We start from the raw sequence: 16,885 nt of genomic DNA, 5'->3' as shown, positions 1-16,885 counted from the left end.
AAGTCCACTACCTTGGAGGTTGACGTAACTAAAGCAATCGGATGGGAATTGATGGTCATCGTCACATGTGACATCATAATGGTATAGTCATCATAATTGCACACTTTTGTAGTACTATTGCCATTATTCAGTCAGGGCTTAGAGCTTCGTTAGTGTTCAAGCCTTTGAGAGTTTTTTCAAAGAAGCCTTTCCTAGGAAAGTCGGTGGTGTTTTGCCTTGTGGATCTATGGTAACAACCTTCCCTAGACAAGGGTGGCATTTTTGACCAACAGAAACTAAATAGATCGAATAGGAAATCGGCACACAAAGATGAAGCAAGAAACTAATGAGAAAGTGGCAGGAAAGATGGAAAAACTACATCGGGTGGTGTTGATTACTACGTAAGGCAGGCTATTTTGGAACATGGAGTGTTCGGAACTTATCTAATATTTATTAAAAAATAACTTGATGGAAGCTAGAGAGTGTCAGACAAGTTAGGCTATTATAGAAAGGATTTAGAAAGATAATGATGGATAAAGAGATTGTAAACACCGGAAAACCAGCTGATAAGGTCATTACGGAATGACACAAGTGGCACATCGCACGACGTCTCGAAGGTTCAGCGAATCTTCCGGAATAGTCGGCCGAGTATATAAGGAGCCGCTGGGATTCAGTTGTCAGTTCAGTGAAATAAAGTAAATTTGAAATATTGGCGCGAAATTGAAATAGTTGTAAATAAATATTTCTAGTAGTCGTGTTAGTGTGTAAATAAATTAGTTGATTATTTTTGATTGTTTTAATTCACACCTAATGAACAGGGAAAATGCTACAATATGAAAAAGCAAGAAAATAGAACTTTGCTACCTCTGATGTAATGCTTGGGGAAGTAGTGATAGGTCTGAGAAATACCTGTGGTGGTTTTAAGTGGGTATGGGGTGACTTCCATCTAATAACTTCCATCTAGGTACTGATCCCTAATAACAGGATTAATGAAAATGTTCCCTTCTGGACAGAAATTTAGGGCTGGGTTAAACCCATACCAGACCTTACGCTCTTAAATTTTACATATTAAATAAGTTATCCTAAGTTAAATTTAAAAAATTAAATAAACAATTAGTGCGTGTTAAATTAGAGTAATAATTTCAATATTTTTGAACGAAGATTGAAGGGTTGTATTGGTGAAAAACAATGTATTTGCAGAAAATATATATTCAACATATTTTAGCTTAATAACTTTATTTATTTACATTTGATATAATTTTTTATACAAATATTTAGTATAAAAACAGCTTTATTAAATTAGATATTATGGACGAAAAACAGTGATTTTTCAGAAAAATTTTACCAAACATTTGAGGTATAGTAATCGAGTTTAAAACTGGATACATAAATCCGGTGTCAGTTTTTTTAAATGCCAAAATGTTTCCTCTTTTGTAAACAGAATCATGTATGATATGTATATATTCTACAGTTTAATAAATAAACCTTGACGTAATTCGAGCTAGGGATGATGGTAATCATCCCTGATCATCCCAATCATCTGGTGTTGCTGGATTATACTAAAGCTTTTGATTTCTTTAATCAATTTTAAAGTCTTCGTTTCATTATATTGGTTTTTCTGATGCTGCCATTAATTTAATTGCCTCTTATTTAAATAATCTGATTCAACGTATTAAAAAAGATAACGAAATATCCGATCCTTTGGAAGTTGAAAGTGGTGTGCCTCAGGGTAGTATTTTAGGACCCTTGTTTTTTATTATTTACACGTCTAGATTTTATCTTCAATTAAAGCATTGTGCCCATCATTTTTACGCAGACGGCACGCAGTTATATTATTCATTTTTACCAGGAGATTTTAAAATGGCTGAGTCAGGATTTACAAGCTATTTGTGATGTTTCTTCAAAGCATTTATTAAAATTAAATCCTTCGAAGTCATCTATAATATTCATAGGTAATCGAACTAATGTAAATAATATTTTAAATGGTATAAACATTAAATTGGGGGACGAAAGAATTCTAGTTGTTGACAAATGTAAGACTTTAGGCCTTATAGTAGATAATAATATTTATTTTAAACATCACGTGTCTAATATTCTTAAGAAGGCATATCTTGCTTTAAAATTAATTTATTTGCATAGACACTATTTAAGTTAGGATATTAAGAAGCTTTTATGTGATTCATTGGTTCTTTCACAATGTAATTATTGTTATATAGTGTATGGCTAGTGTCTTGAATATGAGGATGGGGGTAGACTGCAAAAGCTCCAAAACTCTTGCATTCGACTAATATTTGGCATTCGCAGAAGAAACCGTATTTCCCATAAACTTAACGAACTTGGATGGCTTATAGAAATGATGTACACCATTCAAATTTAAAACGAAATACTATTCTCATTCCGAGACATAAAACACAATTATTTAAACGATCATTTTCTTACAATTTTGCTTATCAAATAAATTCTTTAAATTTGGATCCGGATCGATTATCAATTTCTTGTAATACTTTTCGTAACAGGATGATTGTACATCTAATGAATCAGCAGGGTATATAATTTAGGTTCTTCTTTTTGAATGGTTGTTTTCTTGAGTAATTTATTACAATTTTTGGTATTGGAATCATTTTATTTATTTATTTATATATTTTGTGTAGTATTTTCTCACGTTTTACTCGAAAACTTTAAAATTATGCGAGAAAAGGATAGAACCAAAAACTATAGATTTTTTTATCACTTATAATTTTTTTAAAAAGTATTTTTTTCTCAGGCAATTATTTTCTGCAAAAAAAACCGTGTTTCATTAAACTTACCCTTACCCCCCCACCCACCCCACACGACTTACCAGTAAGAAATTGAATACATACCAGCCCTTATGCTCTCAAATTTTACATTTTAAATAAGTTATCCTAAGTTATTAAAAAAATTAAATAAACAGCTAGTGCGTGTTAATTTTACTTACCAGAAATTCCAAGTGAAAAGCAGCATATATCTGCGGCGTTATTATTAACTGCCGACTTTAACCTAAGTTTAATGGACTTTTGTCAAGTATGGCAACAATGCCCAATATCCCTGTGAGAAATTAACATATTGGAGATTTTTTGCATTGCAATTTTTTTAAAACGACGTTATTTAGTACAATATATTATTAATAGCACAAAATAGGGTTCATCCAATTTTTATTTTAAGGAATTCTACATATAGGGTACCTTTTTTACTAAGCTAAAAATTTTTGGAAAATTTTGCGTAAAAATGACGATTAAAAACGAAGCTCCTTAAATAACTTTTCTTAACTATTAAATATTTAATAAAACAATTTTCGGCTTTTTTACCAATAAACGGGATATTTGTTGTTTAGGCACTTCACTGTTGATCATAAAGTTTATAGGTGTGCTAGCGAAAATACGAATTTCCATTTTTTTTTTATAAATAAAACCCAATTTCTTTTAAATACAAAAAACAACCAAACCTACGGCATTTAAAGTAAACGCCACTATTGGGTGACTTAAAATCACTTTTTTGGACACTAATTCACTAAATGACGATGTATTTTCTCGGTTTTTCTTAAAATATTAAGTCGTACTTCCACAAATACCCTAGAAAAATTTAGACAAACAAGAAGGTCCAATAAAATCGACAAAATTTTGTAAAACGTTTGTTCTGTTTCTATCTGTCTCTTTTCTTCTTATTATAAAGATGTAATTACGTACGTCTTAGATTACATGCTTAAATAATTCTTCATACTTCATTAAAAGGCGCGGTTGCAATTTCTCTTCTGGAACTCTCAAGAATATATTCCATGGATATGTAAATAGAGTGGAGCTGACTGTTACCACATCAGAAAAAAAAGGCATTAAAAAACTGAAAATAGTAAAAAATTATCTTGAAATATGTAGTTGCTGGGTGCTTTTCAAAACAAAAACAGTGGCCTTTGACGGTTGTACTTTTACAATGAGGAAGTGTTTAGTGATGAGTTCCAATAGCCAAAAACTGGTGGATTTTTTGATTGAGCTTTAGCGTAATAATTATATTTATTAGTGAAAACATACACAATTTGGCAACTGCGAGTTCATATGTTAAAACTTTGACAATTTAATTATCAATGGTAACATCAAATCCTAATCAATTAGCTTAGTTTAGAATCCTATTTTAGCATATTTTAAAGAAATAAATCGGAGACACTTAAAGTCGATAGGACCCCAGGTCTCTATATATGAAAAATAAACGAAAATTTAAAAAATATGATATGATATTGCTCAATGCATCCCATAATCCAATTGTGGCAAAAATCCGTTAGGATTGAACTAAACGCCCTTGCAACTATATTTCAATAAAATTTAAACAAATATAACTTGGACAGCTAACGGTTTTTCCCATATAAAAATAATTTTTAGTATTTTTTTTTATATAAATGTATCGAATAAAACAAGTTTCATTTGTGGTGAATGAAGTTTTTGCATTACATGTTTTGAAAAAAGTTGCAGAAGATTTTGTTTTTTTTTTTGGGGTTTTTTACCTTTATTTCGGTCAAAAACACCCTGTAGCTGCTTTTTGTAATAAACTATGTAGTACCGATGCTGTTTTATTCTATTTTTAGTCATTTACCCCACCCAGCACCTCTAATTACTTTCGGGTCCCGTAAGCCTCTAAAATTAAAAAAAAATTAGAAAAAATACTTTTTTTTAAAGTAGCGCCCACAGTTTTGTGTTATATAAGACATTTAAAAAGGCCTATACAATAGAGAAATGTTCTTATAGTAGTAAAATAGCAAAAAACAGTTACCCATTTTCACATATAACCTCGAAATTTTCGAGTAAAACACCAAAAACAATTTTTTCCTTCATTTGATGAAAACAAGGCATATTATTATAAAAATTGGAATAATAATACAATTTTTTAAAGCGAATAGTTGTCATGTTTCGTTTTTGCGATAAGTTAATTAGTTTTTGAAATAAATATGCGTTTTATTAATCAAAAAAAAAATCATTCGACATGCAAAACATTGAAAATTTGTGCTTTTTTCGCAATATTCTTCATAATTTTTGACGTTGCATCAAACTTATTATCAAGATTTTATAGTGACAACTGAAGCTTAAAATAAAATACTTTTATTTAATACACATGCAAATAATTATACACATTACATAAAATAACGAACTTAAATAAAAAAATCTCTACACGTTATCGACACGTACGAACTCGTTAAACAGTATACATACCTCTAAAAACTATGGCAAAGGTAACCAGGCTAACAATAAAAACTATACCGGTCATTTTCACGACAAGTTCTTAATTTTTGCGTTTTTTTTTTTCGAAAACTCAAACACGCGAACAACCAAATTTCCTCACTCAACCGTTATCACTAGAAAGTTTGGCTCGTTTTGCGGGGGAAAGTTTAAATCACGCGTTAGCACTCAGGGGTGCCGAGGCGCGGCGTCGTCGCTCATGGAGGGCATCGGGACGCAACCTGGAGTCCCATCGTCGTCCCGTGGCCGCTTTCCCAACTTACGAAACCAACGGACTGAAGTGCAAAATTTCTGCGAGAAGCCTTTTTCGCGTGGATCCGCATAGATTCGCGCAGACGAAACGTCACGAAATATGCAGTTTTTTTTTATATAACTCCCACTGATAATAGCTAAATAATTTTAAATGTAATTTAAATTCAAATGTTTATTATCCAAAATTGACACAATATAGTGTATGGAATTCGTCCATGTTCAAAGAAGCTAAAATTTCAAACATTATATACTTAAATCTACACTATTAATAAGCTTAGTTTACATACTCAAAAAAATTATTAAGCATATATAACAATAACAGAAATAAATATATAGGATTACTCCGAAAGTTTGGTCTTAATAACATAGTAACACTTCAAAACTAAAAAAGCTTTCAATTTTTTTTTAAATGTTGACAAACTATTGCAATTTTTTATGCCAATTGGCAATTTATTAAATACTCTTGGACAATTTTTTTTGAAAGGGTTAATTTTGTACGCAACAAAGATAAATAATTTCTTACTCTAGTTGGATAATTATGAAAAAAACCATTTGTCAGAAATAAATTAGGGTTTTTTTAAAAACAAATAAACACACTTGAAATATTTACATACACGGAACAGTTAAAATCTCAAAGTGATTAAAAAGCGATCTACAGGAAGTTTTATGGGGTACTCCCGCCATACATCTAATAACTTGTTTTTGACCAATAAATACACGACACGCATAAGGCAATTCAGACGTACTCTAAAGTATTGAGATGTCAGAAAAATCAATTTTGGGGTGGAACCCATAAAAAGGAATTTGGGTAATTTTTTTACTAAATTAAAAAATTACCAAATGGTCAAAAGCCGTTTAAAAAAAGTTAAATTTTGGTTGGATTTAAAGTAACAAAAGCATTTTTATAGGATTTCTAAAAATTGACAGTAAAAGCGAATTTTTGTGAAATTTAAGGCAAAAAAGAGCCCTATTAGACTTTTTGAAAGTTAGCAAAAAATTACAGAAAAATCACTTTTTGTTGAAACTTATGAAAAGGAATTTCGGTTTTTTTTTTATTAAAAAAAATCATCAAATCATTAAAAACTATCCTAAACAAGTTAAATTTTGGTGGAATTCAAAGCAAAAATTGCTTCTTTTTAAGATCTTTAAAAATTGGCGAAAAAAGCAGGTTTTGCTAAAAGTCATGCAAGGGAATTATGTTTATTTTTTGTTCTACAACCAAAAATTTTTTAATAATCAAAAAACAAAAAATATTGGTGAATTCAAATCACAAAAAGTGTTTTTTTTTTTAATTTTTAAAAATTAACAAAAATTTATAGAAAAATCAATTTTGGTATTTTTTTATCTTAAAAAATTACCAAATGAATTGATGGAATTCAACGCAACAAAGGAGTTTTCATAGAATTTTTAAAAATAGACAAGAATTGGCAGAAAACGCAGTTTTTGGTAAAATTCATGAAGGGAAATTTTTGGATTTTCTTTTTAAATTAAAAAAATCATCAAATGGTTAAAAACCGTCTTAAAAAAGTAAAATTTTGGTCAAATTTAAAGCAAAACGAACATTTCTTAAAATTTCTGAAAAATGACAACAATTGGCAAAAATAGCAGTTTTTGAGAAAGCTCAGGGAAGAGAATTACAGTTTTTTTTAATAAATTTAAATATACTTTAAATGGTCAAAAAACTAAGAATGTTGGTAAACTAATTTTTTTTCTAAATTTTTTTTTCTAAAATTTAACTAAAATTGGTATGAAAAGCAATTTTTGGCAAGCTTATGGAAAAAAATTATATATTTTTTTCTACATAAAAAAATCACCAAATGGTCAAAGACCGTCTAAGGAAAGTCAAATTCTGGTGGAATTCAAAACAAAATAGCGCCTTATTAAAATTTCTTAAAATTGACAAAAATTGGCAGAAAAATCATTTTTTGATTAAACTTATGAAGGAGAACTTTGTTATTCTTTTACTAAATTAAAAAATTGTCCAGTTGGTAAAAAAACGTGAAAATTCGGTAAATTCATAGCAAAAAAGCCTTTTTATAATATTTCTGGAAATTGGCATAAAAAATCATTTTTGGCAAAACTCGACTATATAATGATATAATATAACGATTAACTGAAAATAACTTTAGAATAGAGAAAATGAGTTAAATATCTTCTTTGCTTTAGATATTATAACTCTTAAATTATAATTTTTTACCACATTTAGTTGTTTTAATAAATTTGTATATAAACCATCCCAGATAACTACTGCATATCTCAGTATTGATTCAACTAAAGATTAGTATACTGTCAATAATAATTTTTTATTTTAAATACATACGTCTCAATATATAAAAGCGACAAATAAATTTATAAATCATATTAGTTTTTAATTTTATAATATATTGATCCCACTTTAACGTTTGTACCTATTTGACCAATTTCAAAAGACCACACATGGAACCAAAATATATATAAATAAACTGTGTTCCGGTTTATTAATATACCTTTACTATTTCGGTCTAATAATCAAATCTATAAATCGCTTATAGGTTTAGCTACTTATTTTTAATTTAGTGGATAATTTTAAGCGTAACGAAGCACCTTTTTTAAATTCTGTTATAATTTCAGTAATAATTTTCTGCTTTTACAATATAAGGGCGGAAATGGCAAACTCTAACTGGAAAATAAATAAAAACCCGTTTTCCTCATTGTTTGATAACAAGGTTTTGAAAAAAATAATTAATGAACACTTTCGTGTTTACGTTTTTGGCTGTAGAGGTGGAGGTAGATGATATAAAATTGATGCACATTTTTCTCCATAGAAGATCTTTAGGATGTTTTGAATGGAAGATTAGATTTTGGCTAAATATCTTTTATAAAACTTAAATTTCTTGATAAATTTTTACAAATTTAATATACGAGTATGTATAAAAACCATTCTCGTATAATAATAATATTAATAATATCCTTAATTTAGCATAAGAGCTGCAAAAAAAACCTGGTTTAAAAAAAGAATATAAAATATACAAACTATAAAATACATGACACATATAAGAAAATGTTTTTAAAAATCCTTGTTTTCCAAAATAATTCGCATGAATAACAGGAGGTTTCGTCGTTAAATTTAATATAATTATGTATATGTATATTAATAAATATATAATACAGAAGAGTACTATTAGATTGGATATTGTGGACGAAAAACGGTGATTTTTCGAAAGAATTTTTTACTGGGCAAATGTTTGGGGTGGGTGGGGGGATATTGGTTGTGTTAATGAATAACAATGTTTTTGCAGAAAACATGTATAATTAATATTTAATTTAATAATACGGCCTATTTAAATTTTATATAGTTTTATATATCAATATTTAGTATAAAACAGCGTTATTAGATTGGATAATATAGACGAAAAACAGTGATTTTTCAGAAGAATTTCACCAAACATTTGAGGTGTAGTAATCGAGTTTAAAAACTAGATATATAAACCCCGTGTCAGTTTTTTTAAATGCCAAAATGTTATCCCTTTTTTAAACAGGATCGTTTATGATATACGTATATTTTACAATTTACTAAATAAACCTTGATTATATGCCGTTAATAAATATACCAATAGTTTTAATTTAAGAACTGTATTTTTAAACATAGAAAACAAAATTTATACATTTTTTTATCACCTATAATTTTGTTAAACAACTTTTTTTTCTAAGGCAATTATTTTCTGCAAAAAAAGCGTTTTTCATTAACTCTATCCTTACCCCCCCACCCACCCCACACAACTTACCAGTAAGAAATTGTTTTCAAAAATCCTTGTTTCCCAAAATATTACGCATGAATAACTGCAGGTTTCGTTGTTACTATCTAATCTAATAACACAGTTTGTTTATTTAAATTTGATATAATTATATATATGTATACCAATACATATTTAATATAAAAATAGCGCTATTAAATTGGTTATTATGAACGAAAAACGGTGATTTTTCAAAAGAATTTTTTACTGCACAAATGTTTGGGGTGGGTGGGGGGGTAAGGGTTTTGTTGATGAAAAACAATGTTTTTGCGGAAAATATATATTCAATATATTTTAGTTTAATAACACTATTTATTTAAAATTGATATAATTTTATTTATAAATATTTAGTATAAAACCAGCGTTATTAGATTGGATATTATGAACGAAAAACAGTGATTTTTCAGAAGAATTTCACCAAACATTTAAGGTGTAGTAATCAAATTTAAAACTAGATAATATATAATTCCGTGTCAGTTTTTTTAAATGTTAAAATTTTCTCCCTTTTTTAAACAGAATCGTTTATGATATACACTACCGTTCAAAAGTTTTTGCCCACCATGATTTTTTTTAAATATTTTAAATTAGATACAAAAATCTTATCTTTATACCTATATTTAGATTGTATCTCTATTGTAAATTGCATATACAGTACCGAGCAAAAGTGGAGAAACATTTTATTTAATAAATATAAAGCCAGAGTAATCGACTATTGCCAATAAACAAATACTCACATTATTTCTTTAGGTTCAAAGGAATGAAACATATTTGGTATTTATAAATTCTTGCAACAAAAACAATCTATTTGCTTATCTTTATTTTATGAGGAGCAAAAGTAGAGAAACATTTTTAAAGTTCTTAGTTTATGTTTACTTATTGAAAGCAGAACACAAGTAAGTGACACCGTATTAGGAACTCATTAATAAGTCCACCTAAAACTGGTAGGCCTAGAAAAACGACGTCTAGACACAGATTTACAGAATATTGTAGTATTCTGTAAATCTGTGGCCTAGAGTTGGCGAGAAGATTAAATCCTTAGCTCTTAAAAATCCATTTAACACAGCAGTGGATATAAAATCTCAACTAGAAGATGTAAATATTAGTATCCATACAGTTCGAAGACGTTTAAGGGACAGTGGCTTGCCGGTAAGAAAACCATCCAAAAAACCCTTCATTTCGAAGAAGAATCGAACCGCCCGACTTCAATTTGCACATGACCATTTAAACTGGTCAGAAGCAAGATGGAATACAGTATTATTTTCGGATGAAAATATGTGTTTAAATATGTGTTTCTCTATTTTTGCTCCCTATTTTTTTTTTAATTAATTTACATATAGCTTTATAATAAGTAGAATTATATTGTTTATGTTTTATTTTTATTATCTAGTTTGGTGTAGTATTATAGGATAAAAAAAATTTAGTTAACTTTAATAAAGAAAAATTTCTTGACTTTTGCTGGTACTGTATGCTTAAACAGCATACCTATCAACTATTGTTCGTTGAAAAACGCTGAGTATTTAAAAATAGTCTCGCAAATAACAAACAATGTAGTGAAAATATGCACTTCTTTTAAAAAGCTCGATTCCGATGAAATTTGAAACATTTAAAAGTGTTTAGTCTTCAAGAATTGATTTTGTGTAACACTAGTAAATAATTTCGCTTGCCTATTAACGATTGTCACCGTTTTTTTGTTGGTTTTTCAACATTCTTTAAAAGGGCTAAAACAAAAGAGTTATCGATAGAAAAAAAAGGTATTATCATTGGGCTTTATAAGGCTGGAAAGACTAACCGTCAAATTTCGACGGATTTGGGAATTCCAAGGCGGACTGTCGATTATAATGTTAGGAAATTCACCAGAGAAGGGACTATTAGCAACAAACCTCGATCGGGAAGGCCAAAGGCAACAAGTTCAAAGGAGGATTTAAATATTATATTTACAAGCAAACGCAATAGACGCCTTACCGCCCCTGAAATCACAGCAAAAATCAACAAGGAGCGTAAAAAAGCGGTCAGTGTTTCGACAGTAAAACGGCGACTTTATAATGCTGGTCTTAAAAGACGTTTAGCTGTATCAAAACCGCTACTGAAGGATTAATAAGAAGAAAAGACTTGAGTGGGCCCAATCACACAAAGAATGGACCATTGATGACTGGAAGAAAGTTCTCTGGAGTGACGAGTCGAAATTCGAGGTTTTTGTTCGCCGTTATGCCAATGAAAGGGTCGCTGAGAACTGTAGGGTGGCCTCAGTTAAACACGGTGGTGGTTCGGTGATGGCGTGGGGTTGTTTAGGAGGATCTGCAATGGGCGATCTAATTATAATAGAGGGAATTCTTCGAAAAGAGGGTTACAAAACAATTTTAAGTGACAAGGTACTTCCTTCTGGTACTTGAATAATTGGGGAAAACTTCATCTTTCAACATGACAATGACCCCAAGTACACGTCGAAATTGTGCAAGCAATATTTAGGTCAATTACAAAGGCAACATCTTCTGAAAGTTATGGTATGGCCCCCACAATCACCGGACCTCAATCCTATCGAATTACTGTGGGATGAACTGGATAGACAAGTGCGAAAATCATGCCTCACATCAAAAGAAGACTTGTGGAGGATCATCCAAGAAGAGTGGCACAAGATAACTCAGGAAACTTATAATTTTTAGTTATAACTTTAAAACAGTCATATGTGGGCAAATACTTTTGAGTGGTAGTGTACGTATATTCTACAATTTAATAAATGAACCTTGACAATATGCGGTTGATAAAAATACCAATAGTACTAATTTTTTTATCACCTATCATTTTTAAAAAAGTATTTTTTTCTCAGGCATTTATTTTCTGCAAAAAAAAACCGTTTTTCATTAAACTTACCCTTACCCCCCCACCCACCCCACACAACTTACCAGTAAGAAACTGTTTTCAAAAATTCTTGTTTTCCAAAATATTGCGCATGAATAAGAGCAGGTTTCGGCATTAATATCTAATCTAATAACACAGTTTGTTTATTTAAATTTGATATAAATATATATGTATATTAATAAATATTTAATACAAAAACTTTTTTCAAAAGAATTTCTTACTGCGCAAATGTTTGGGGTGGGTGGGGGGCTAAGAGTTTTGTTGATGAAAAACAATCTTTTTGCAGAAAATATATATTTAATATATTTTAGTTTAATAACACTATTTATTTAAATTTAATATAATTTTATATATAAATATTTAGTATAAAAACAGCGTTATTAGATTGGATCATATGGACGAAAAACAGTGATTTTTCAGAAAAAATTCGGTAGTAATTGAGTTTAAAAACTAAATATCTAAATTCCGTGTCAATTTTTTTTAAATGTCGAAATTTTCTTCCTTTCATAAGCTGAATCGTATATAATATATGTAAATTGTACAGTTGAATGAATATACATACCTTGACCATACACGGTTGATAAGCAATAACCAAAATAAAACACACATCGAAAATATATTTCTATATATATATTTAGAAAAACTGAAAAACTTCTAGTCGTGTGTGTGCGGTTTTTTTCTATTTTAGATTTATACTTTACACAACTTCATATGTAACACTTGGGGATTCATAAAATAATACGAACCGTAGAGAAAGCGAATGTGAGAGAAATACGTGTGTGGAATATTATTTGCTTTGGCTCTATTTCTATTGACATTTAGACGAATTGAGTATCAACCGTCACGATCACAATCTCTCGGGATTACGGTTTAAGAAAAAATTATATAAATTTTAGTTATTCAGATATACGTATATAGTTTTTTTTTCCTCAGGGTATTATGCTTTATTAAAAGCCTTAAAGTGGCATATATTGCTTTTTTTGTGTAAAAATACTTGACGGTTAATACAGGCTAAATATTCAAGTGCTCATCAATCATCTTCCCTTGTTTTCGCCATATTTCTGTCTCATATTTTCGTACGCTTCTTTTATATTTCACGGATCTTGACAAGCGGGATTTCAATGATGCAAATATATACCCGATATAAATGTAAACACAATTATCATTCTAATACATTCAGTTTGTAATGAGTTGTGTATTATATTAACTTAAAAAGGGGGTAAATTTAGGGTATTCTGTGTTGTGATGCTTATACCAAAAGGAATATCATTTATTGAGAATTGTTTTCTATAAAGTATAGCACCTTAATAAAAACTATATTAAATTAAGCCATACGTGTTATAGAAAATTGACGTAATAAAGAAAAACAGAAAGTTGATATTTCCTCGAAAAATAAAATTTATCGCACCAAGCGCCGCTCCTAAAAACGAAGATACGGGATAAATAGAAATATCGGTCGTAATATTTTTCCTCCCTAGCGTTTCATTTTTTTAATTTATTGACCTAATAAAGCCCCAGTCTCTTCCGCAACTGAAAATGTTTGGGAAATTAAATTTTCCTTTAGAGCGCCCTTAATTAAATTTCGGTTTTGCGCTTGAGAAGATGGCATAGTAAAAAGTAGAGGGGCATTTTATTCTACAAATAACTAAAAACGTCTTTTCTAAATATCAATAGCAAAAGCAATTATACTGGCTTATTACATTAAAAAAGTCCTTTATTAGTTATAATAATTAAATAATTATTTTTTACCTGTAACTTCTCATTACCGATCAAAATCAAGTCAAGACATTTGTACTAGAGCAGAACTATCTGTAATAAATCATGTTTAAAAAGAAAGCAATCCATACATTAACGGAGCACCAGCTCATAACAACAACAAACCCAATCAATATTTCTATATTGAGCTGAAATAATGACGTTTGTCACTGAACCAAATTTTTTAGACAATAATTATTTTGGCTTAAAAAAAGGAGCAATCCGTACATTGAAAGAGCACTAGCTCGCCAAGCCAAAATAAAGCCAGAATAACGGCACATATTTCAAGGTAATGTTATTTGTTTTTTATCCCAAGGAAAATCAATCAAGATGCTTGTATCGGTTGTACATTAAATCATTGTACATTAGTTTGAAAATAAAAGGACAATTATTATAAAATTAGTGTTTTCATGCGTAATTGGATAAAATGCAATAGAAAAATACAATTTTTGAATGATACCGAGGATATTAATTAACTGAGATAGAGATATGTCAAATTGGAGCAATTATATTCGAAAAAAAGTATTTTTAAACGATCCAGACACTATTAGTCAAATGAATGCAGGAAATAGGGTGTATCTATGTCAGTCTCAAAATTAGAAGAGTATCGGAATAAAGTAATGTTTTTCGGGTTTAGTCTAACAAATTTGCAGGCGATACAGGCACTATTAAGAAAGTGATGCGATGATACAGAAAAAGATGGAAGAGTCGACTTCTCATTTATACAGTGCTTTTCTTTAATGTCCCCCCCCCCCCCCCCGCCCCTCTTTATTTTTTGAACGGAACAATTCAAAATATTGAAACTTAAGGTAATTCAATTGATATGTTTTAAAGCAAAATTGACAGATGAAAATTTCAAGATGGCTGCTGGAAGCCATCTTGGAAAAAAAATTAAATGGAAGGGGTGGTCTTGTAGCACGTCATTTTGAAGCTCCTGATGAGTACTTTATCACCTTAGAATATAAATTCAATATCTTTACCTACTACAAAATGGTGGTACATTTAATAATTACCTGAATACATTAACATTAATTGAGAATATACTGGAAATGGTTGCCTTAGAAGAGTCTGTACGAAATTTCACACCGAACATTTTCAAATACACTAACATCGATATTTCTACAAATATTCGTTATTGTCTGTCGTAAATCCAATACTGAAGTAGATTCAGTTTCGTACACCTTTTGCTTTAAATAGCCGTCGAGGACCTGTGGAATGGCCAGCTCGCTCGCCAGATTTGACACCTCTAGACTTTTTTTTTATAGGGCAATTTGAAGCAAAAGGTGTACGAAACTGAACCTACTTCAGTATTGGATTTACGACAGACAATAACGAATATTTGTAGAAATATCGATGATACTATATTTGAAAATGTTAAGAGAGCACTGTATACAGGGTGTCCCAGGAAAGAGTGTCAAGGAGTGGCGCAGAGGTGCAGCATCTCTCGGGAATCCGAGTCACCCCCTGTATATGATCCTTTTTTTAATGAAAAATGCCTTTAAATTTATTGGACTTTTTTCCCTCTTGTTTTTTTAAAGCAATTTATTTTTATTTTTGAGCGCATGATTTCGATTGGTGGATTTAGTCGTTTTCATGTTAGTTCGGCCCAAGTTTTAACTAAATATTTAAATAAAAAATGAGGCATTATTTACTATGATTATAGAAAATTAGCTAAGAAGGTGAAAATACTAAAAAACCACAACAAAATCATAACTCCTAAACAAAACAAAAAAGATACGGTGTGATTCGGATTCCCCGAGGAGTGCTCTAACTCTGCGCCACCCCTTGACACTCTTTTCTGGGACACCCTGTATAGAGAAAAAATAAAAACTCTAAGTCTCGGTCTTAAAAGATTTGTTATACGTTCCGAAGGTTACATGTTTCGCTTAAAAAAGCATCATCAGACCTACAATACACAGAAAAACACACGGTCTGGTATTTCACCGAGCTTTGCTTTAGAGCGTCGGTTCAAATCCTACACTAGTCACGTTTTTCTTTTTTATACTTTTTGTTAATGTTTTTTATTATAAAATATGTTGGTATTTTCCGAATTTACATTTTATTTGTCAGTACTAAGCAGGTCATCTCGTGAACGTTATCACTAGTTAATAAGGTAATTTTAAATTTTGATTTTGTTTTAGTGTAGGGTTTTATTGTCATTACGTGTGTTTTTCTGTTTATTGTAGGTCTGATGATGCTTTTTTAAGCGAAACATGTAATCTCCAGGATATATAAAAAATATATTGAGACCGAGACTTAGGGTTTTTATTTTTTCTCTACTTACGTAGGTCTCTTTGAAATAATGAACAGGTTCTTTCAATCATTTATATATCCCTATCTAAATAAAGTGATGTTTTTCGGTAATAATTTGACAAATTATAGGAGAAAAACTTTATTTCCAGACGATCCAGACGCTATCAGTAAAATAAAGCCATGACATAAAATTACCTAGGAACGTTTGCTCACATGCAGGTAAAGCTAAAAACTCTATTGCCAATAATTAATTTTTTTTGGAAAAAAATCCACGTTATCCCGGTAAAATTAAACATATTCCAAGCCTTTGCCATAATTTTAAATGCTAAACTACGCTTTTACTAAACCTGCAATTAAATCAACTTACTTTACATTGACGAATGCAAAATTAACCAAATCTGAATTCATTTTATTACACACAAACACTAAAAAACTTCGTCTCTTAACAGCGCATTGAACACTAAAATAACCCACGAAGTTATTTACCATTATAGGTAAATAAATAAATAGACCACATTCCAAGCGAGTGAGAACATCATCGTAAGATACCTTAAACCCATCTGTAGAACAATTTAATAAATTGACGAACGGGTCGGGCAATATTAATATAATAATAATAATAATAATAATAATAATAATAATAATAATAATAATAATAATAATAATAATAATAATAATAATAATAATAATAATAATAATAATAATAATAATAATAATAATAATAATAATAATAATAATAATAATAATAATAATAATAATAATAATAATAATAATAAT

General features: G+C 29.7%; 1 protein-coding gene across 1 annotated transcript in view; it reads right to left on the bottom strand.

Moving 5' to 3' along the window:
* Nucleotides 1–5,476, bottom strand: part of LOC126745567 (uncharacterized) — a 151,590-nt gene extending 146,114 nt beyond the window's left edge. The window contains exon 1 of the mRNA XM_050453461.1: nt 5,193–5,476. Within this exon, the coding sequence (XP_050309418.1) occupies nt 5,193–5,247 (55 nt within the window). The 5' untranslated portion in view covers nt 5,248–5,476. The remainder of the gene's footprint in view (nt 1–5,192) is intronic.
* Nucleotides 5,477–16,885: the final 11,409 nt, after the last annotated feature.

The sequence above is a fragment of the Anthonomus grandis genome, chromosome 16 (genome assembly GCF_022605725.1).
Source record: "Anthonomus grandis grandis chromosome 16, icAntGran1.3, whole genome shotgun sequence".
Lineage (NCBI taxonomy): Eukaryota > Metazoa > Arthropoda > Insecta > Coleoptera > Curculionidae > Anthonomus > Anthonomus grandis.
The sequence above is the reverse complement of the archived record's forward strand: the minus strand, read 5'-3'. Positions and strand labels throughout refer to the sequence as shown.